The sequence below is a fragment of the Hydractinia symbiolongicarpus genome, chromosome 6 (genome assembly GCF_029227915.1).
Source record: "Hydractinia symbiolongicarpus strain clone_291-10 chromosome 6, HSymV2.1, whole genome shotgun sequence".
Taxonomy (NCBI): Eukaryota; Metazoa; Cnidaria; class Hydrozoa; order Anthoathecata; family Hydractiniidae; genus Hydractinia; species Hydractinia symbiolongicarpus.
In genome coordinates, this window is record NC_079880.1 from 23683433 (window position 1) to 23707579 (window position 24147).

The 24147-nt window shown below is 33.8% G+C and overlaps 3 protein-coding genes across 4 annotated transcripts in view; 1 reads left to right on the forward strand and 2 right to left on the reverse strand.

Moving 5' to 3' along the window:
* LOC130647698 (2-oxoglutarate dehydrogenase complex component E1-like) overlaps window positions 1-24147 on the reverse strand; it is a 28170-nt gene that overhangs the window by 3516 nt on the left and 507 nt on the right. The window contains exons 2-19 of one of the 2 annotated variants that reach the window (XM_057453646.1): window positions 11297-11622; window positions 9655-9867; window positions 9274-9376; window positions 8672-8838; window positions 7594-7651; window positions 6897-6993; window positions 6616-6679; window positions 6420-6502; window positions 4776-4975; window positions 4229-4428; window positions 3713-3892; window positions 3431-3583; window positions 3086-3188; window positions 1762-1881; window positions 1468-1618; window positions 666-793; window positions 447-532; window positions 86-178 (exon numbers count right to left, since the gene is read on the reverse strand). In XM_057453646.1, coding sequence (XP_057309629.1) covers window positions 86-178; window positions 447-532; window positions 666-793; window positions 1468-1618; window positions 1762-1881; window positions 3086-3188; window positions 3431-3583; window positions 3713-3892; window positions 4229-4428; window positions 4776-4975; window positions 6420-6502; window positions 6616-6679; window positions 6897-6993; window positions 7594-7651; window positions 8672-8838; window positions 9274-9376; window positions 9655-9867; window positions 11297-11548 — 2451 coding nt within the window. In that variant the 5' untranslated portion in view covers window positions 11549-11622. Of the gene's footprint in view, window positions 1-85; window positions 179-446; window positions 533-665; window positions 794-1467; window positions 1619-1761; window positions 1882-3085; window positions 3189-3430; window positions 3584-3712; window positions 3893-4228; window positions 4429-4775; window positions 4976-6419; window positions 6503-6615; window positions 6680-6896; window positions 6994-7593; window positions 7652-8671; window positions 8839-9273; window positions 9377-9654; window positions 9868-11296; window positions 11623-24147 lie in introns of those variants that run through there. The other variant, XM_057453647.1, reaches the window with a different exon arrangement.
* On the forward strand, window positions 20759-22439 carry LOC130647700 (uncharacterized). The gene is made up of 2 exons (XM_057453651.1): window positions 20759-21276; window positions 21357-22439. The coding sequence occupies exons 1-2, from the start codon at window positions 20759-20761 to the stop codon at window positions 21547-21549; spliced, it is 711 nt and encodes a 236-aa protein (XP_057309634.1). The 3' UTR covers window positions 21550-22439.
* LOC130648204 (uncharacterized) lies at window positions 22666-23672 on the reverse strand. The gene is made up of 2 exons (XM_057454241.1): window positions 23480-23672; window positions 22666-23303 (listed from the first exon to the last, which is right to left on the reverse strand). The coding sequence occupies exons 1-2, from the start codon at window positions 23670-23672 to the stop codon at window positions 22666-22668; spliced, it is 831 nt and encodes a 276-aa protein (XP_057310224.1).

Genomic DNA, 24147 nt, shown 5'->3' on the forward strand with positions numbered 1-24147 from the left:
CACCAAAAATTGGTTAAAAACACACACAAATGAAACAAACTGTCGCCTTTTACAACAAGAAATTGAAAAACATGCTAAAACGTACCATTCCTTCCATACCATGTGGAAGCAACATCACCAGTCCGCTTTGACGAACCCATTTATCTTGACCGCTTGATATAAACTGATCAATGATACACTGCAAATAAAAAATTAGTTATCCACTTTCGACTTCCGCAGAATACAGATATCATAGGTTCCATTTCCAGTAGAGAAATGGCTTTCAGTGAAGCTTGTGGGTTAATTACTGACCGAGTTACAAACAGTTGACAATATTAACCAAAAATTACTGGCATTTTCCCAACATATAAAAAATATGTACAAGCAAACTTAGCACTGACATACTTTATGTGCAACCGAACACAGCACTAACATACTTCATAAACAAGAAAAACAAACGAACGAACCTGTGCAGTGTTCATGAAGTCACCAAACTGTGCTTCCCATATCACCAAGGAATATGGGTTGGTCATGCTGTAACCTAATTCAAATCCTGAAAAGAATAATAAGCTTTTTTTCTATCAGTTGTCGAAGAGAGTAATAACGGAGGTTTTTCAATGCATTTCTCTTCAGACGTCAAATACTCAAATGCACAAGTTATAATGCTCAAACACTTTAAAGCTCACCCAACACTGCGTACTCTGATAACGAACTGTTGCAGACATGATACTCAGCTTGATCTTCATAAAGGTTGTTCAATACGTTATAACATTTCTGATCAATTTTTTGGTCGTTCAACACATGATGGCGATGACTGTAGAAAATAAAAACAAAATTGTTATAACAAACTAGCTGAACAAAACACAAGCACAACAAGTGGTGTCCAACATTTAAACGGTTTGAGGTGAAGGTGGATTTTTTAACTGCTAGTTTGTTTTCCTAAACTGATACTTGATATTTTCGCTAAAAATAATTTTTACATACTTTACCTAACAGATTTTATAGATATAAAAAAAATAAAGAATCTTAAAATGAAGCTAGATATGGAATATCACTATAGGTTAAAATCAAAACAATGAAATTTGAAATTAATAAATCCTATAGCAATAATTTTTTGTGAGTAAAATTTTGTTTAACATTGTTCCTTATTATCATACCATTGAAAAATATTTTCCCTTACTTATAATCCTCTATTTCGAACAAAGAATTCTTCACAGAGTCAAACGAAAATAAAAACGACCCTGATGTTGTTAGATTTGTGTGGCTTATAATAAATGTAAGTGTATTTTTTAGCATGGTACAAATCTAGCAACTTAATCCTTTTCTCGATTAACCAAAAAGAATAACAAGCTTGTGAGGATGACATTACCATTTACCATGAAGAATATCAAAAAAAGTAATGAAATAATATAGTTTGACCTAATCAAAGAATTCAACATTCTATTCGATCATGTAGGTAGAGAAAAAAAAATAGGTTATCAATTTTACCTGAATGTTCCTCGTTCAACATCCTGACCGCTCAGTCTGACATGTATTCCTTCTTTCAGTAACGTACCAAATGCTAACGCTTCTCCAATTGCCCAATCTGCAATACCGTTTTTTAACATTTCACTTCTTCCTTTCAGAACTCTCTTCAGTCCTAAAAAATATAGTTAATGAGATCCCTAAATTGACTACCACTTCAGAGCAAACAAGGTCCAGTCAAACATTACTACCTGCCCATCTTTTAACTTATATATACTTATATACTATATATATAAAAAAATGACAACACAAACATACCATTATGCAAATTGAAATTCTCAGGTGGTGTTGAAAATTTATTTCCGATAGCAAGCAATGTATCCATACTGGTGCCAGTAGGAAGTAATTCCCCAAGCAAATCATGTTTCTGAAAAAAACCTTAAAAAAAGAATATTTACCATTTTAACAAAATCTAAAACAGCAATCGGTGAATAATCTTATTTTCGTTAAAAACATATTGATTATTCGTCAACACAAGACACATAACATACCTCCTTAATGAGGACTGAATAAGAAAACAGGCTTGGGGACGTTATTTTATATAATAGGACATGATCAAAAATATAAGGCCTCATTGTGGACATTACAAATTTGTAAAAAAAAAAATTTTTTTTCATAACTCACTTAATTTTTAGTTTAGTCTAATAAAAATTTCTCGATGATGGGTACTATTGTACTTTACAAGATTCCGTTGAAAAGAAATTAAAAAATATAATATTTGAGCTTTGATTATACATAAAGAATGAGGATTTGCCAGTACTAGTTCTTCTATTGGTAAAAATTTAACATACACATTTGTTCCATAACATTTTAGTGTAGCTATTTCGTTAATGTTTCATCGTTATTTGTTTACATTTGACATTTCTAGGTGTCTTTAATTGTTATACGAGACTTGCTCTGAATGAAATATCCAAGAATGTGTAGTTTAACTTTTTTTCGTGATAAAAATTACCAAAATCTGAACATTAGGCTGTTATATTTTTATAACTTTTTTGTTTTTCAAGTCAAAAATCATTAATTGTGTTTTAATACGATCCTGTTAGTATTATGTAACAAGGGGAAGTGATTAGAAAATCTTAAAAAGATTCTATGCCATTTTTTATCAAACAACACTTGTTAAATTTTTTATCATTTTTTTGTTTCCTAGTTTCGTGCTTGATCCTACCGATATGGTTTCTTCAAAACGTTAAAATTTTATCTTTTTTTAAAGACAACACAAAATCTGTTTTTTACCAAACTTAAAGTAATTTCATAAATGATAAAAACTTAACACTGCATGTCAATTTTAATGTCCACAATTCAGCCAAAAAGAGCCTCGCGTAAAGCTCAAGGTAGATGGAGGAATGTTTGTCAGAAAATAATAAGATTTTAGAACTAACACAGTCTAAATCAGACCGGAAGGTCATTAACAAACCACGCCCATGGAACCAAAACAGACATTAGGCCAACACCGATGATGACTCCTCTAGCAATCTCATATATGAATGTGCATCTTAACCCTTGTTTTGAATTACGATTAACATTTAGTGCATCATATTAAAGGCTTCAAGCATATTGATGTAACACTGCTAAATGTAAATACCTCCCCACTTTGAGTCAAGCCAATCTGCAATTTTCATTTCTGGTCTGGTTTTTGCATTTTCAAAAGATTCTTCTAACACTTTGTCATATTTTTTCTTCACTCCCTAAAAAGTGTGGATGCAATCCTGTTATGTTCTGTAGAAGCACAAAATATAATATGTCATGTGAAATGAAAATTGAAATCTGTTTAAAAATTTAGCCTTTTTTAATAAGGCATATTCCTTTTCAACATTTTTGGTTTATATAAAAGAGCAGTCTTTTATATAAACCAAAATCAGAAAATATTTACTTGTATTTTTATAACAAAAGTATACATAAAATATTTATTTGTTAAACAACATCTCACGTCATATTCTTCTTTGGTCACAACATTTTCAGTGATTAGCTTGTCGGCGTATTTTTTCATGATCGGAACTTGTTGTCGAATTCGTTGATACATAAGTGGTTGTGTGAAATCAGGATTATCACCTTCATTGTGTCCATTTTTGCGATAACATACCTACATTTAAAATGAAACAAAAATAGATGAACAATGAAAAAACAGCACCAGCTTGATTTGTTCAGCTGTCTGTTTTCGGGTAGAAAATCTAAAAATGTTTCTATGGATAATAATAGAATGAATACAAACCAAGTCGATTGCCACATCTTTACCAAATTGATGTCTGTATTCTGCTGCTACTTTACAAACATGCATTACCGCTTCTGGGTCGTCTGCATTCACATGGAAAATCGGACATTGTACAACCTTTGCTACGTCTGTACAATAAGGTGAAGATCGAGACATTCTTGGGTCAGTAGTGAATCCAATCTGAAGGCATCAAAGTATGACAAATAACACGGCCACACTCAAACGGTTGGAAAATAAAAATAAATAACTTTAACAGTAGCATGCCATTGTTTATTTTCATCTGCTTAAAATCAATAACTTTGTATAAGCTCTAATTCAGGTTCTCAGAAATAAAAAATAGGTTTACCGTTTGGCTCGGAATTTTAAGGTTCTGCAGCATTTTTAAAAAGAAAAATTTCTACTTAAGCTGCTTGGTATTTAAAAAAATGAATTTGGTAGCAAAATCGTGTAAAGCAAAATCTTATATAGACATTTTACAGAGTAGGAACTTTCTAACGAAGTGATTGATCAACACACCTGATTATTTACAATTATGTGGATCGTTCCATGTGTTGTATAGTTTGGTAAATCACTCAAATGAAACGTTTCGTACACGACACCTTGTCCAGCAAACGCTGCATCCCCATGGAGAAGAATACTCATCACTTGTTTACCATCTGTACTTCCACGATAAAATTGTTCAGCTCTAGTTTTTCCTTGTACAATTGGGTCAACAGCTGTGAAAATTAAAATAAACTTCTTCTCTATAATTCTTGAGAGAATTTTGATAATTGATAATTTTTATATTTTTAGATCTTAACTGGTAATACTTTAAACTGACCATATATTTAAGATGTGAGGGAAAAGGGGAAATGGCACATTGTGAGGATTGTTGTTATAGGGACTTGTCTGCGCAGTAATTAGGCCTACATAGCTCAAAATGCACATTAAATAGTCCATGAATTCCCCTCTAAGCCTTGGCCCCTCATGCAAATAATAGAACGGGTATATATTTGTGAGGCTAGCCATGTAAAATATGTGCATCTATCATGATAAAGGTATCACACAACTTCAACGCTTTTACCTTCCAGATGCGATGGATTAGCACATACAGATAACTGGACAACTTTGTTTGTGGTTCGATTTAAACGCTCATGTGTCATTCCAAGATGGTATTTGACATCACCAGAACCTTCATCTTCAGGAGAGAGAGATGGGTTGAATTGGGTGAAGATTTGTTCCAAAGGCTTTCTACACACATTAGCCAGTACATTAAGACGACCTCTAAAAATAAGTTCTTTTTGCAGGTTTTCCACTCTGTACACTTTTTATTTTTACAGGTGTACTCGGCTTTTTAAAGTAATTAAAGCTTACCTACCACTTTAAAACAACCTAACAGATCTATCTTATATAACATCTCCTGCGTAAGTAATTTTGACGTCATTACATAGTTTGACAACAAAATAATGTTTGTTTTGACATCACTGAAAACTTCCGTTCTTGCTTTATAAAAACACTTTTGGCAAGTGATTTCGCAGTTTTTTTTTTTTTTTTAAAAACCAACTAAATAGGGGAAAGTCCTATTCCATTATTCCTTTTTCATGTAAGCAAACAATAGCCTGCTTTTCACATTCTAATTTTCTCAAAGTAAACGTTGTGAGTCCTACAACATATAGTAGCTGTATAACTCACAAACTTAGCTCTTTGATACAAGTAGCCAACCCCTGAGTAACGTGATGAATTTTAATTAGGATTAAATCCGAAAATCGAAATCCGAATCCGAAATGTGTTTGAACCAAGGAAGGAGAAGTGACCAAAGTGAGAAAAAAAAATCTGTAAGGTTAAATTTCTGTTTACTACAATATATATTTGCAAAACAAGTGTTTTTTTGGTGGATACTATTATGTTGTGAACATTTTTAGCTTAACTTATTTTGAAGTGAGAGGTACACTTTAAGGCTAAAATTGTTTGACATTATTAACAGAGCACTGCAATAGTGTAAAACAATAAAATTGTGGTCATTTTTTATTATTGATAGTGGAGAATATGATATGAGAGATCATGTTGTAGTTAATATGTTAAACAAGCAACTTATTCAATTTGTTTTATTTCACATCTGAAAGAGCCATACTTTTTTGCCTTCCTTCACACTTTTTATAATTACATGAGCAGACCATGACGTTTGTTTTTGGTGTTAAACTGCACTTTGACTTGAAGGTTAAAAAGGGTCAAAGTTTCAACATCATGGCTCTAATACTTCTTAAGAAATTTGAAGCAGAAAAAATACTATTTGTTTTCTAGGAAACTAGTTGACAAATAGGTGGCACGGAAATGGTTAAGGAGTTTAATTAACACATAAAAAAATGATAAATTTGGTGAGAATTTAATTTTGTGTATTACAAAAAAAAAAGAAAGGCCTCAAATAAGGACATTTAAAACTCTTCCATTAACGTCTTAGTTTTTCACCAATGAAATTTTCGGCAGCAACTTCGGCAGTAATTTAACTTAACAGGCAATGAAACATTTAATTCAGGCAGGTCTTTAACTTTCCAGATGTTAAAAAAACCTTAAGTTGGTATGTTTGTCAAGTCAAATTTTCTTTTGGCTAAAATTTCTCTCTTTAAGGGTATAGGCGCTGCAAGCATCTTTATGTTTTTGGCTTTTTTCAACTTTTGATCTTAAAAAAGTATTCAATTCCATCTTTTATAAGAAGATGTTGTATACAAACCTGTGAGGCATTCCCATGATAATACTTTCAACACCAAGGTTACTGGAGATGTCAATGATATGTTTTAATGCAGGTATCAACACCTAAAATATGATTTGTTTATATTTTGTTTCATTCGGCATGGAAGAAGTATAGAAAAGAAATAAAACATTATCAAACATACATTAATATGTCACAAACTAAAAAACATAATTACCTCACACCCCTCCAAACCAAATCGTTTTTCTGAACTCCATTTCTTTGCTAAGTAATTCTCGAATCTACAAAAAAATCATAACACAAAAGTCATTCAATTTCATAGGGTTTCTTGAAGCTGCTTCAAGATGACAGCTTGGAAAATACAACATCCCTAAACTATTGCGCACATGCATGTTATCTTGTCCGAACTTTAAACAAAAGTTCCAAAGCTTTTCTAGGATAAAATAAAACATTTTTCCATGCTGGATACTTTGGTTTATTTAAAAAAAAATAACTTACTCAGTTGAGCGAACTAAGCGAGCCAGCAATCTGCTTTTTTCAGTGTTAGACAATTCCATACAACCAGGTTCTTCAAATCTTTTTCTTATCCATGATGCTAAAAAAATTTTTATATAAATTATAACTCTAATTTAAACTCCAACTCTATTTTTAATTCCAAAATAAATTTTATTTAAAACATTTTTTTAAAGGAAACTAGGTGGAACTACAAATATTGTATTCAAAAGTTGCAAGGACCCTGGAGCTTGTTGCCTTTATATCAAGGGCTTATTAACATCTAAAGACTTCATTTTCAACTCAGCTAGGCTATGAGCAAGGCGAGGTGTTTTATGTAGCACTAGGGAAAAAGTGAGAGAAAGAAACTAAAGATTGTGTGCACTTCCCAGCTAAGTGTGCTGAAAAGTAACACCTATTTTGGGCTATCATATGGTTTTCATGTATTTCCAGCACAAATTGATTTTTTCAGACAAAATTGTAAACAAAACATAGTTATTCGAAAAAAAATTGTTGCCGTATGAAAAACTTCATGTGGATATTTGGGTCGTCATCAGCATAAAGTAACAATTTGGGAGCCATTTCGAACAAAACAGATTATAGAAAAAAAAACAATATAATAATAATAATATGCTATAAAAACAAGGACGAGTAATTCTGATTAATGCTGATAATCAATATAAATATCTCAACAAAATCTTACTTTTTCGTAGACTTGTAAGAAACATGTATTCTATACCAACACTCCCACAATATACTTTCTAATAGTAAAAAAAGCATCACATTGCGCTTTTAAGTTCAAGAAATAAATAACTTGGAAATGGCTGGGAATAACCAACGTCATCTCCCACGTGGGTACTAGGGGCCATTGGAGACAAACTTAGATAAGTTCCCCAAAGCTAGGCATACCACATGTTTCAGAATTGACGGGTTGATAATGTTATCAAAAAACCTTTAGACTTCAAATCTCTTAAACCATTGATGAAAGGAACATGACCTATACATTTTATTGATCACCGTTCCAAGCTCTACACAATAGAGGCAACGTGTATTAAGGGGTCCTGCCATACGACATCGAAATTTCAGTTATAGCTTCCTTTTCAAATGTACTTCTGCCAAGAGGATTTTTCCACGTGCATTATCGACTAGTCTTATATAATAATACAAAGTGTCTGTGGCAGGCAGAGTAAATGTTTTCGTTTTCCTTTGAAGTCAATAAAAAAAAGTATGTTTTATTTGTAACTTCCAAGACGCTACGGCACAACATCAATGTATTTAGACTGACATCAATTCATTAAATAAGAATAATGAAGATATTTCATTGTGCTTTTAAGTTTACGCTGAATAACTTGGAAACGGTTGAAAGTAACTTATGTCATCTCCTGTCACCAAAATGGGATCAATTTCCTAATACTGGGTCAACTCATCCGTTTCTGAATAAATGTGTTAATAACATTATCAAAAAACCTTTGAACTACAATCTCTGGGATGGTCAAAAGTACACATTACTATACATTTTCTTGATCATTCTTCAAGCTCCACAAAATATGGGCAACGAACAATTTTTTTTTATATGCAGTGCTGACGTTAACAAACACCTAAAACAACTTATTTTTCCATTGTCTTTTAGCTTAAGTAGATTTTTCCCAGGGGCTTATCAACTAGTTTTAAATACTTAAGCCTAGAAGTATTATACATGACCACTGTATGTATGATTCTAAAGAAATAAAAGTGATTGACTATTATTTTGTGGTACAATAATTATTTCCAATAAAATTTACTTCTAATCTCCTGATAATTTCTTTCAGTTTCAACGATTCACCTGGTGCACCAATGTCTGCTGTTGTTGGAAGTTGAAATTCTTTCTCAAGATCGTTTGCAGCTAAAAAAGAGAAGTGCTTTAAAGTAAAAAATAGAAGTTGAAATTCTTTCTCAAGATCGTTTGCAGCTAAAAAAGAGAAGTGCTTTAAAATGATAAAGACAATAACACACTACCAACATAGACCCAATGTTTTGTGGATGCTTTTTTGTCTTTAGAATTTTATTTTCACACATTAAACTTTGTACAAATATTATTTTCATGAGTCCAGACAAAAAAACGTATCGCAAGCAGTTTTGAATGAAGTAAAATGAGATATTTTGGAAGTATAAATAAATAAGTAAAAAACGAGGATAGAAACCACAATTAAGTCGATAAATGTTATACAAACATTTTACAAGCAAAAAAATGGCAAAAGTTGTGCAAGAAGTCTGTTTTGTATATCTGTTTTGTTTCAATAGGCATCATCATTCTTTGTACCCTGTTATATAACTGATTTTGCAAAACTTTTTAGCTGTATAAAGCTTAATTATTTTTTGTAGTGGAAGGAAAATAGTTACTTACACAGTCCCCAGTTTTCTAAAATAAGTTCCTCTGGTACTCTAGAATCCAAGCTAGCGTCCAAAATTCCCAGAGGGTCCAGGTTTGCAAGATTATGTCCACGATTCTTAAAAAGAAAGACAACTTAACATTATACTATATAACTATCATAAAGTTTGGTAAAAAATGCAAGTTTTGTCTAGACATTTTTTTTTTGTCTAGACATTTTTCGCAACAAATCTTTTTACGGTAACAACACACTATGGCAAACCGTCATTTACTAAAGTTTTTCTACACAGCTCGTGTACAACATATTTTACTGTTTATAAATTAATTGAAATTACTTTTGCACAGCAGATTGTCCTCTAAAACAACCAAGCCAAACCAGTTTTTTAAAAACCCTACCTGGTAGGACCGTATTAAAGAATAGACTGCTAAATGATCGTGAATCAAGCTGCGAACTTGACTAGGTGTTGTTGCAGAAGTTGCTAAAGTGGGTTTTTGTACAGTAACTTCTGTAGTGTATTGAACAGGGTGGCCATATATTTCTGGAGGAGATTGATATGCCATGCCTGGTGCAGCCCCACTGTCTGCATTTCGAAAGAATACATCCCATGACTAGAAAATATCAAAACATTACAAGTTCATAGAAAAAAAATTCCCTGGTTAGCACTTACCTTACAATCCAGTTGACATTCAAATACATTAAAAAGCAAAAAATGCTAGGCAAAAAACGTTGGCAGTCAAGCTAGAATTACTGTCTAATTTTTTAACTTATAGTAAAGTTGTTGTTGGGTTAAAAAAGTAAAAACAAACAAGTTAAAATAAAGCAAAAGCTTTTCGGTATAAAATCATCTCTTAGGACCATTATGCTTTTATTTTGTATATACCTACTGAATAATTGTAACATAGTAACATTTTATAAGCACTGACAATCTAAGTCACTTTTTGGCGTTTAATACCAGCCACTTCATAGGTGTCAGTCACCATGACTTTGTATATCAATGTTAAATGGCTGACATGTAAAATGTAACAAAACAGGAGTTCATTTTTGAACCAATCAGTTTAGTTTCAATAGACCAATCAGATTTTTTTAATATTTATGTTCACAAACCTTTTGGTCACTAAACCTTTTAGCTTAGTGATAAAAATCAATCTTTGTGGCTTAAAAATAGTTTAGAAAAATTAAACAACGCAAAATCTCTAATTTTGCTATCAAAGTATATTATTTCAATATCATAGATAAACTGTTTAAAAAAAGGTACTCTGTCCAATATGGGTACTTTTTTCCTTCTTCAGTTACTGTCTTGTACCATACCACTTGCAATATTTGTATATATAGAGGATTCCGATGTTTGTTGCATGCTCAGAGGTTTTCATAGGTGTGACAAGCCACACAACAACTGCTTTTACTCACAGCCAAAGATCTGATTGTCTTTGTTTTAATGCAAATTTTCAGGCAAACACGGTAAATGGTTAAAATGGTTAAAAAAAATTAACAAAAATTCTTTATTATAATAGGTAAGTATTTGCAGCACCAAACAAATGAAACACCCCTTTTGTCTCCAAAGTATAACAAAATGTTTAGTTGTCTGACCAGCTGACTACTACACTAATTTGAAAAAAAAAACACAGTCAGTTTCCAAACAAATACATTTGTTAAATGTCACATATAAATAACTGATGAAAAAAAGCAATAAAAAATCAGTTTTTTAAAAGATAATCAGAAAAGCTAACACAACACATTTACCAAATATAACAAAAAACACCATCACTTGAATTAAACCAATACTTGCCAGCTGTGTACTCAGTCATTTATACATACCTTCTTTACAGGAATAACCATATTAAATTGATTTTCCATTTTATCACACATGCCTTCATTACACGCAATTTTTATATTATTGACATTGAGAAGAAAATACGCAAAATATTAATTAACTTTTATCCAAAATCATTTTTAAAGCAATCTCCAGCACCAAGAACAAACAACGTATATTTCCATTTAAACAACCAAAACACACAATATGGAAATTCTATGTGTTACCTTATGCACACTATTAGGATCTTTCTGCCATGATTCATACATTTCTTCAACGTAAGAACTGCTAGTCCCATTTATAAAAGGCTCTGCGCCTACACTTGATGTATAGCACCTAACATAGTGTTCGTATATCTTTTTGTGAGACTTTTTAAACGTCCTTAATGAACATAAAAGTCTGTGTTGTGAGTTAGTCCTGTTTAATCCATCTACAAAATGTCTAGTAGCTGGTAAGAGACGGCTTCTTAGAGAATACATATTAAGTATCTGTTAGAAATATTCTGTCATAAATCCTCTATATACGTGATAATCGTTTCGACATGAATATGAAACTATAAAATAAAAAGTATAAATACAAATACCATATTATACACTTTTGAGCGGTCAGTACTACAGCAAATATCCATTAAGAGAGACAGTTAAAAAAAAACCCGAATCTGGCCATGTTTGGCAGCATTTTTTAAAGTCACAAATCTTGCTTCTTTACAAAAACTCCAATTAAAATCAGCCAAATATTCTGTCCTAAACATCTCCAGAAAATGCTTACACTTTTTATTAGAAAATTATAGTCAAATGTTGATACACATGTATGTCTGTCTTTCTGTCACACAAAATAAGAGCTTCTTTAATCTTTCCATGAAGTCGTTAAAAAACGAGGTTTGATTTATTTCATTTTGTCTTATCTTAGCATTCCATTTGTTTTTTATTCAATAACTAAAAAAATATTGATGATTAACATTTTTTAAACATAAAAATGTTGTCAAAAATAAAATCAAAATTTAAAAATTGTAAAATTTGACTGCACCATTTTAATTATAACCACCCCGTAGGCTTTGTGACTGTTGTTAAATGCAACAAAGTTCCAGTGATGGCCATTTTGAATGTGTGTAGGTTGTTTTTTACCTTTTTATTTTGTAAAAGCTTTGTATTTGTGCTTTCTATGTTTTGCATGTTAAGGGAAACCCGAGGTATAAAATGATGTTGGACTTATATATTAATGTTTAATTGTGATTCTCTTTGTTCTTATAGCACTCTAGACAGTAGAGCATCGTGGAGGTGTATTCTATACGAAAGGGGAAGCAAAAATATAAACACCAACAGGTAATATCCTATATAGCTCTTTAACAATGGTAGCAGAGATGGCAACGTTATCCACTGCCAAAGTGTAATTGGAATACTGAGGTATTTATATTAACTCTTTTGCTTCAAATGTGTACAATGAGTGGCATAAAATCACCTCCGGTCTTCGAGCCTGAAGAAGACAACGATTATGCATCATGGAATAATGATGTTGAAGTTTGGCAATGCTTCACAAAGGAAGAACTTAAACGTCAAGGACCTGCTGTATATCTGTCATTGAGAGGAAAAGCTGGGGAAGCAGTTCGTGCCATATCAGTTAATGACTTGAAAGGAGATGATGGTTTCCAAGTGATTCTACAGAAACTTGATGAAGTTTTTCATAGTGACGAGAAAACTTGTGCATAACAGGCATTCAACGAGTTTGTAGAGTATAGGAGGAGTAGTGGATAGAATTTTTCAACCTTCATTGTGAAATATGAAAAACGATCAGAAAAGTGAAGCGGTACAGGCTAGAATTACCGTCGGGTGTGCAAGAGTTTTTCTTAATGCAAGCTGCAAATTTATCTACTGATTTAGAGAAACTGACGAGAGCTACTGCCAAGTTAGAGTACATGGATATGAAAGAAAAACTTCAAAAAGTATTTGGTGACTCGTTTAAAGACAGCTCTGAGGTGGTTCCTGTGAAGCAAGAAGAAGCTTACTATGCTTATGGCAAGGACAAGTATCATAATGAAAAACGAGGCGGGAGAAATTTTTCCCGTGGAAGCAGTTCCTTGAAGTCAAAAAAAAGGGGCGCAACAAATACATCTGGTAACCCAGTTGATTCTAAAGGCAATGTTTTAAGATGTCATCATTGTGAGCCGAAAAAACATTTCGTTGGAAATTGCCCACATCGTGAGAAAGTGATGGAAGAAAGTAATATGACTGTTCATATTACACTGATGACTGGGAAAGATAGTGGAGGTATGGTGTTAGAAATGCTGGGAAAAGGTATCCTTGACAGTGCTTGCACAAAGAGTGTGGCTGGATCAGTCTGGATTGGTGAGTTTGTTAACATGTTGAGTGAAAAAGATCGATAAAAGGTTCATCAAAGTACTGTTTCAAGTGTTTTGTTTTGGTGATGGTGTGGAGAGCCGTAGCTTTAAATGTGTGAAGATTCCAGTAATTTTTGGTGGAAAAAAGCAGAAAATTATGAAAGTTGATGTTGTGAGTAATAAGATTCCATTGCTTGTAGGTAAACCTGCGATGAAGTCCTTGTGTATGAAAATTGATTTTGAAAGCGATTCTGCAATGTAGCTCATGAAAACTTCATACAGAAAACCTGTTGACCTTACCTAAAGAAGAAAAAAAGAAGAAGGCAATAAAACTTTATCGTCAATTATGTCATGCGTCAAAAGAAAAATTGGTTGGCTTGTTGAAGAAAAGTGGATGGAGTGACAAAGAATTTTTTCGTTTGATTGATGATTGTTCTTCTTCTTGCAAGTTCCGTGAGCTTTACAAAAAACCTTACTCTAGGCCTGTTGTTGGACTGTCAGTGTCTGATAAATTTAACAATATTGTCTGCATGGATTTGAGAGTTGGAAAAAGGAAAGTTGTGGTTCCTTCATCTTGTTGATGCTGGTACTCGATACACAGCTGCATCTTTGATTAAAACAGAGAAGAAAGAAGAAGTTATGGTATGCAAGATTTTTCAATTATGGATAGCTTATTTTGGAGCACCTAGAAAGTTTCATAATGATTGTGGAGGGGAATTTTGTAATGCAGTTATGGAGAAGATGAGTGAGAAGTTAGCCATTGAGATTAGCACAACACCAGGTGAATCACTTTCCAGTAACGGCATTGTATAGAGAAATAATAAAGTGCTCTATGAATCGATGATGAAAACCAAAGAAGATGTTAAATACAATATGGATACTGCTTTGGCATGGGCAGTTTCGGCAAAGAATGCGCTTCAAAATCAGGGAGGATTTTCTCCAAACCAGTTGTTTTCGGCACCAATGTGAATTTACCTTCCATAATATCTTACTCACCTCCTGCTTTAAAATCATCTACTTCGAGTGAAATTGTGAGACGAAATCTTAATGCTCTTCATTCAGCTCAGGAAAATTTTATTAAGGCAGAATCAAGTAACACCATTCGCCGTGCTCTAAAACACAATGTGTGCACTTTTTCAGAGGAGCATAACACAAATGGCGACAAAGTTTTCTATATGCGCAAGAATGCAAAGAATTGGAAAGGTGCTGCAACAGTTCTTGGTAAAGAAGGCAATTTGTGTTAATACGTCATGGTAGTTCCTTTTACAGATGCCATCCTTTCCAACTAATAAAAGTGATTCCTCCGCCAAATGTACAGTCACCCACATCCTCCAATGAAGTAAAGACTCAAAGAAGAATGAATTGCGGTAATGTTGTTGCTGAAGTGCAGGATGAAGATGAAAGTGATAGTGATGTGGAAATGGTAGAGAAAGATGAGAGGGAATCTAGTGATGCTAGTGAATCTGCAGTTGGTGAAGATAAAGCATCCAGTGATGCCTCTGATGTTGATGATGAAGCAGAGAGAGTAGTTGATAATGTTAAAGGCGAAGATGCTGATAATTGTGGTGAGACAGTAAGTGGTGTGGATGCTGAAGTTGAAGAAGTGGTGGCTAGTGGTGCTAGAGAGGTACTTGATGAAGGTGATGCTAAGAAGCTAGATGGCACTGTTAGAAAAGAAAGTGATAAAACTACTAGATTTGCTTAGTCTTATCAAGGCAACCAAAAAGAACGGGTGGTTCTAGAGATTGGGTTAATGTTTTTAGGGCCAGACAGGATGAACCAAGTAGTATAAATTGGAATCAGGTGTTTTGGTGGAAAAAACTGGCTTCAGAGGAAACTGTATTGCTTCTTTTAGAAAAGGATGAGTGTAAACAAGCTGTGATCGATGGAAAGGAGAAGGAGTTCTCTAATCTGTGTGATCATAATGTGTTTCAATGGGTTGATGATGTTGGTCAAGCAACGGTGTCACGCAAGTGGGTAATTACAGAGGAGAGAAATGGAGTTACGTTGTTGAAAGCTAGGTTAGTAGCGCAAGGCTTTGAGGAGGTTGCAGCATGTAGAACATATTTACCAACTTGTAGTCGCCAACTTTAAGAACGGTGTTCGTGTCTGCGACATCAATGTCTTGGAAGTTGAAATTATTAGATATTACATCAGCCTTTTTACAAGGAAATTTGTTAGAGAGAGATGTTTTTGTTCGACTGCCTGCTGAGTACAGAGAAAAAGGTAAAGTTTGCAAACTTATGCGCTGTATCTATGGTCTCAATGACGCGCCACGGGAGTGGTATAATGGAGTTGAAGAAGTTTTGAAAGGTTTTGGTGGGAAGAAAAGTCGTTTTGACAGTGCAATGTTTCTGTGGTATGATGGTGATGAATGTTTGTGTGGCATTGTGGTGACCCATGTTGATGATTTTATATATTGTGGCACCAGCAATTGGAGGTCTTCTGTTATCGATGGTATTTTGACGATATTTAAAGTTAGTAAACAGGAGTGCTATGCTTTCAAATATATTGGACTTAACATTGTTCAAACACCTTCAGAGATTTTTGTAGATCAAATCAATTCGTTCAGAATCTCAGACTAATAGAAGTGGCTCAACAGCGAGCTTCACAGAAGGATAATGATCTTACTCTCGAAGAAAAGAAATCCTTAGGATCTCTTTGTGGCCAGCTTATATGGGTTATTTCTCAGACCAGACCAGATTGTGCCTTTGATTCATGTTATGTGAGTAACATGGAAAGAATCCGAAAGTCTGTAATCTCATTGAGGCAAATAAAACTACGATTGAGATTTCCTAATTTTGGTCATCCAGAGAATCTTGCAGTAATGGTATATAGTGATGCGACTCATGCGACTCTACCTAGTGGTGCTTTACAAGGTGCTTACATGGTTTTCTTGTGTGATAATGGATATGTTTCACCTATCACATGGCGGTCAAAGAAGCTTGATCGTGTTACAAAGAGTCCACTATCTTCTGAGACGATGGCTTTAAGTGAGTCAGCGGATGCTGGATATTTTGTTGCATCAATGGTAAAGGAGATATTTTAATCTTGTTGTTGCTCTATCTGTTGCATGTAAAACTGATAACCAATCGCTACAAGAGCATCTTGAAAGCACAAAGATCATCCAAGATCTAAGATTACATGTTGATATTGCAAGATTGCGTGAAATGATTCAACTTGGAGAAATTAATGTACAATGGGTACCTGGTGCTGAACAGATAGCTGATTGCATGACAAAGTATGGTGCATCGTCGGCTAGACTTGTTCATGTATTAAAGACATTTGCCTTTTGAAAGCAAGCCTAAAGCCTGTTAAATGTTGCGTTTAATGTTTTTGAACTTTGGAATACAAAGTTGAGTTACAGAACAATTCATACAATGACAATTTTAATTATGTGAATAATATGAATGTTATCATGAACTTGATACATAGTAAGTTGAATGGCATGAACTACGTATATCCGATGCCAATAACTTTTGAATTGCAGAAGACTGCGCCAATGCTATATTGTGTTATAAAAAGACTTATGAAAATTTTTGGAACTTTGGAAATACAAAGTTGAGTTGTAGAAGACAGTGCCAATGTTAATGTTTAATATTGTGATTCTCTTTGTTCTTATAGTACTCTAGACAACAGAACATCATGGAGGTTATTCTATAACAAAGGGGAAGCAAAGAACACCAACATGTAATATCCTAAATATCTCTCTGACATTATATTCTAGAGCTTAAAAAGTTGGTGAAAGTCTTTTTAAATTTTTTAGGATATTCACTTTTAAAGAACTTCAGATTTAATTATGCTGCATAAATTATGATGTCACATTTAAGTAATAGCAAATTTTGACATTTTCTATCTTCTGTAATTATAGACTTATTGAAACTTTTCAATGCATACTTATTATAAAGGTGAATTGATTAAAAAGGTTTTTTGCTGAAATGACACTCATTTGCTCGTCCCAGGCCTCCTATTTTTTTGCTGACAACCCAATAATTGGGTTACCTTTAAGGTAAACAAACTAATTTTAAGATTTGGCTACAAGCATAGATTTTGAGGTAGCGTGGCTATTGCTATACTTATGAAGTTTTTTATTCAGGTTAAAGGCGCGTAATCACCCTTATCCAAAAAAATTAACATATGTATACATTTTTAAATTTTTTTTTAAAGTATTATCCTATCCTGAAAATTTGAAGATCTAAAACTTTCTAGAACTGGAAGTACTTTATTGTTTTTTCCCTGATGCCATATTTAGCGATTTCCCTGATCACTCATGGGTCAAGAAGCAGGCCAATTCAAGAGGTTTAAAGAGCTATGAAGATAATTTTAAAACAAAAAAGGGAAATTCTGAAAACAAAAGGTATAGACAATACTTTCTCCATAAGAGAGCGAAGAACTGTTTGAACAAAGGATGTTATGGATGCAAGGGCAGACACAGAGCTGATGATGGATGAGTCACATGAACTTAGCTAAAAAATTAAATAAACATTAAAACTTAAAACAATATAACTTTCAATAATAACAACCAAGTGTAAATAACTACACACAACTAAACAAACTACATGACAAATATTCACATATACAAACAATACGTACAAGGACACTAACAAATACTTTACGTAACATCACAGCCTTAGGTTAAAACATACCCTTCCAGAAAACCTCCTGTGGAAAATGCACACAAGACACTAAACAACTACTGAGCTGGGGAGAACCACAATTACGATATATACAGCAAATACTAACATGGCTTGTACATAGACGAAACGTGCACGGACAAATGCACACAAACGAAACTACAGTGGATTACATACATGGAATTACGAACACAATACTACTGAACAACGCAACCTATGGCAAAGCGCCCATACATAGAAATACATGAATATAAACAGCAAAATGTAACGCTTATGGCAAACGCCAATGCCTATAAAAATACAAAAAGTAACAAATCAACGAAAATAATTACAAATAAACATTTACTTCCTAAACGACGTTAACATGATTGCCAAATATAATATGTAAGCTGTGTATGTAACTTTTAAAGCGACAACTCTGTTGTGACAGCAACAATTAACTACCGATTGTCAAAAGAGGATAGCCTATTTATGCAGTTATAACTATGCCCGAGGATAGCCAGAAGCGTGCATGGTCACAAACGCCACGCGGAAAACTGACATGCATATGTAACAAAGGACCAGGATCAAAAAGTAACGCAAAAGCTAGAGCAAACTGCGTTTGAAAGCAACATCAAGAGGTAGCTAAGTGTTGCAAAAAAGGCTAATTTGAGTAAGTTAAAATTCATAGTGAATAACACCGAAACTTTAAAAGTTTTAATAATCAAAACTTTGTTGATATATATTTTTAAAAGCATTACAATGGAAATGCAGCTACACATGCTCTTTCCTATTGATTAAATTTTGGGTGATGACATATATCCAGCAATCACATGGTCGATTTCGCTGTGCCTTTATGATAATGTGAATTGTGGAATGAATTGCAATGGCACCTCTGTGGGCAGAGAAAAATTAGGGTGAGTTTACTATATTTTTTTTTTTAACATTTAAACATGTTCTTACCTTTTTAATAAAATTTTCAGGATAATGTTATCTATTCTTTCAATTTTTACAAAAAAATAGGGACCTCAAAAAAATTTGCCAACAAGGTTACCCGTCTTTAAGGTGTAGGTATACAAAAAGGTGTGATACTTAATGCTATTAATTCACCAAAACTTTATTTTGATAAATTTATATTTTTAAAAATTAATGAAATGATTGCCTAAATAATAGTATACAAAGATTAAGAAAAAATAAAGGTTGAATTTTTAATGGGCACAGATAGAAAACGACCCCTCTCCTACAAATAAGATTAAATTTCCAAAAAAATTAGGTTCTCATGTTTGTTTTCCACAATTTTTGACCTATGATGTCGGACAACTCGTTATAACTTGCATTCTGCTTAAACTCACGAAATAAAAAATAAATCATTTTTAGATCAAACATTCAACTCCACACTAAGAGCGCTCTTCACTCCTGAGCTTTTATAGTTTTGGAAAAGAGGTTTAAAACATCAAAGGTACCTTCTTAAAAAAATAACATTGTGAAAAAGGACTTTAAAGTTTCTAACAGAAATCTTGAACTTCTCCAAAAATATTTGGTCACTATGGTAACAAATATTATCGTATGTGTTCACCCACATAATTGAGTAGTAACAATTGAAACCTGAGATGATTATATATGTGGAAAAATATTTGATCTTTATTACATAGCAAAGAGTAATTTTTAAAATTTTCAGATCAGATTTTTTTCTAATCTAGTAATTTTAATTTTTTTTTTTTAAAAAAAATTGATTTTTTTCCTATAGCTACTCACACCTGAACATAAAAACTTTTTATCCTAGCCAAAATTATTTATATTTGTTTGGGTTGTGGCTATCTAGTAACTGTTTTTTGCATCTGGCTAAAAGTGAAATAGTAAGCTTGGTGTCACGATTAATTTTTGAATTTAGCAGGGTAGCAACGAGCTTTTCCCCATGTTTTTATTTTAAACAAATATAGATTCTCAAAAAGGGCATTACACCCAGATGTGACGCAAGGTATGCCTGTGTGCTCCGCCCCGAATAACATTTTTAAACTTTTACCAGTAACAACAGGTTGTAAACTCCTCCAGCTAGTTTGTATATATGCCCAAAATATAAAACTAAACTTCCTGGCCTATCACAGCAGGCAACAAAATTATGTTTTAGGCTTAAATCATTGTTTACAAAACTATTAAGAACAAGTGCTTTCTCAGGAACTAAGAACAGGCCAAGATACTGATTCTTTGCTTTAGCTTGTAGTTGTTACCTTTCTCTCCAACTGTGACTGCAGAATAATTTTAATATTAGCTTGATTGTTTATGAACCCAATAGTGATGAAATCCAGTTGCACTAAAAACCTATGTTAATGTTAAAGCCTATGAATTCTTAAGTTGTGTTCTTTTATAGACGAATTTCCGTGTGACGTCACATAACCAGTTCCCAAGCCTCTGCGCAAATCGACAGGCAAAATGGCAGGCAAGATAGTAAACAAATAGGGTAATTGCTTATTAAACGATCGTTTTAAATCGCTTAAAAAGTAAACAAACCTTTCGATCGAAACTTGCACTACCATTATGAACTCTGTTACTAAGATTTTAATGATATTCTCCATCGCGGGCTTTTATTCTAGACCATTACTTCGGCTTTACAAGCCTACACACCAGGAGTACGCGAGTAAGCAAGTCCTGCATTGTGTTCGACTAAATAGCTGCGTTTAAACTGCGACGTTTTTATATCCTTGCCTTGGACATTTTTGTGGGTAATTGATACAGCCCAAAATATGTACGCGAGGTATAAACACAGACCAAGAGTTGTACAGAGTATAATGCGACAAAACGAAAGCGGCCGCCTCGTGGTCTTCACTTCCAATATGTCGACCGAATACTTCTCGAAATTAGTAAGTGAAGATAAACAGCATTATTCAAAAAAACTCACACTTGCCAACGGAACACTCCTACGCGACCCTTTTTCACTGAAGGGAGAAGATTGGAGCGACGATGTATCATTGCTACCCGATGTTACGCATATGGATTTGTATGTCTATCTCATCCATACACCCAGTGAATTTACAAATGAATCTTTGAAAGCTTATAAATCCTTAGAAGCTTACAACTTTTATCTTTCTGGGCATGTTCAAGATGTTTATTGCCACCTCTTGAAAGACGTTGAATTTTGCTACATTAAATCCTCCGTACTACCTAGTCAGAGACAAGGACAAAAGCAAAAACTATATGATGTATGGATCATTTTACACACAAGTGGATGGGTACTTTCAGCAAATTGTACCTGCGTTGCTGGGTAAAAATTCACATTAGCTTTCCTTCTTCACTAACAATTTTTTTTCTTTTTGAAGTGACTAATAAAATTTTTACTTTTAGCCTTGGCTCGGCATGCAGTCATGTTGCTGCCCTTTTGTTCAAACTGGTTGCTTGTGCTACATTGGAGTTAAACAAAAAAGCTTGCACAAGCAAATTATGCTCATGGAAAAAATCTAGAAAAAGAGCACACCCTGCACCTCTGAAGCACATAAACTTCAAAAGACCAAAAAAAGCGAAGTCCTGCCTACTATAGACGAACCTTTTGAAGGTGAATTGAAAGGATTCACATCAGTGGATCCCTTGAAATTCGTAACAGAAGAGGAAAAACAACAGTGGATTTCACTCAGTCAAATTGCTCCAGATGCAGTTGTACTTAAAAATATAAGTCTGGATTTAGGTGAATAGAGCTCGTTCAGTATATGAACAACATGTCAAACAACACCATGTTGATCTCCAAGTTGTCACAACTGCACTTCATATTGATCCAAACTTTCCATATCTTGCAGCAAGCCCTGATGGATTAGTGAAGTGCAAATGTCATGGTCAGAGTTTAGTTGAGATCAAATGCCCATTTAAATATAAAAAAAGTTTGAAGCTATGGAGAAACGATAAAAATTGTCCCATTGATAAAGCTGGGAAATTCAAAAAAAATCATGCTTATTACTTCCAAGTACAACATCAAATGTTAGTAACTAAAATGAATTATTGTGACTTCTTTGTTTTTTCACAAGGAAAGCAAGAAAATGATACTTTTCTGATCAGGGTTACAAAAAATGAACCATTTTGTCGGAAACTTCGTGAAAAACTGGCCATTGTATTCGAAAAGGTTTTGTTACCAGAGCTTGTCACTCGGAAAAGTGATCCCAAGTTACTAAATGAAGAAAAGGTGTATTGCATATGCAGAAGACCATCCTTCCCACCTATGATTGGTTGTGACAATTTAGGCTCATGTGACATAGAATGGTTCCATTATTCTTGTGTGAAGATAACAACGCCTCGTGTTGCCAACTCTTGCTCGATAAGGAATCCTCGATCAGCCAAAACAAGATCTCCATTTTCGACTAAATCCAAAAAACCACTTTTTATTGTTATTTCCTTATCAGAGACTCTACCTCCCCATCCTTCTGATAGGAAACTAACACTTCCTGTTGGAGAACATGCAACCAAATACTTGATGGTATTAGTATTCTTGTAATTAGACCATGTCTGTGCTCTGGCATTGAGATTTAATGGACGTTGTATGAATATCTCAGTGCAGTCAATGATGCAGCGACAACTTAGGTACTTTTTGAAACACTTCGGCATATGCTTACGTATAGCTTCCTTCTCAGGCCACACAATTAAAAAAAGTAAAGATTTTGATAATACTTTAAGCAAGCTTCGATAAATTTTGGTGACCATTTTGCATGTAATTCCAAAACCTGAAAGCGATATCTTTGTTATACAAGCCAAGTTTCAATTTTACCAGGACAACAACAAGGTGATCTTTCGGTGTCAATATTCTGCTGATACGTTTCATTTTATTTTTGATAATTGCAAATACCCAGTTGAAGCGTGCTTGGTCCAATCCAGTATAAAAATAAAAATAATTTTTGTGACTTTTCAAATGTCCATAATTTAGTTGGAATTTTCTTGACAAATTGTTTTTATTTTTTAACTGATGGATTTCAGCCATCCTGTTGACAAGTTCATTTTGGATGCTACAGTATTTTCGAGTCACTTCCTTGATGTTATTTTCTTTTTCTTTCACAACATTCTCTATTTCTGTCACTTTTTGTTTTAATTTTTCAATCTCCATATCTTGTGGGCTTAGCTCTTCCTCCTCTGGTTCCAAAACTTCACTGGGCTCTTCCACAACAGGAAGATTTGAGCGCTGCTTAACTCTCAGACGTGCACGTTGGAATCGATCCTGTTTCTCTTTCTTTTTTTCCTCACTCATTTTTTTCCCAATTCGGTCGAAAACTGATGGCACAAAATCAGGGCTCAGTGGGTCCTTTGATTTTGATCCTACAAAAAAGAATAGAATATTCCATATATTCACAGTGACTAGATGTGCAAAACATTGACTTACTGGGAGTGAAAGAATCTCAGTGCGGTAGTAAATACGAGACAGGGAGGCCTCACCCAGAGGGGGGAAGAGGGAGTTTCAAACGTTTATGGACAAGAGAAATGAATATACATACCAGATGTGAAATGCAGATGGCATACTTTAGCATTTCCAATTAGCTGTTCTGGCCAATCCACCCTGCCAATCGCAGTCAACCATCTTTTTCTGACGTCTGGGTATTTCTTCGAAGGAATTCGAAAAAAACCACCACTTCCATCGCCTTTCTTGCGTCTGTTCGTACAATTCGGTACACAGCAACTATCAGGCATCCTTCCACAATCAGTACTTCAACGTTTACGACGAATATTTTAAATAATTTTAAGTTTTTTCTCTCTAACTATCACAACACGTCTTCCCTCTTCGATAACTTCCTTATGAAAGAACGAAGGCGCGGCTAATGTTTTGCCTGTCGATTTTTACGGCAAGCCGCGCATGCGCAGAAGTGCCGAAAAATGTAAACATTGAAATTCGTCTATTAAGAAGAAAATAAAATACAATCAGGCTGAAATAGGCTTGAAAAATAATGACAACCATTGTCATGTCAGATTGTAATGGTTCTTAGCAAAAAGCATGACAAACCTAAACACCTTACACTATTTTTAGGCTGGGTTGAAGGTCAGGCAATTTCTTTAAAATCAGTAGCTAGCTAGCTATATACGAAAAATGTCCTGTTATGGATAAAGTTTTTCTGAGGTAATATACAGAAGTAAACCAAACATGTGCTCTGACTACATAAAGTGTCGA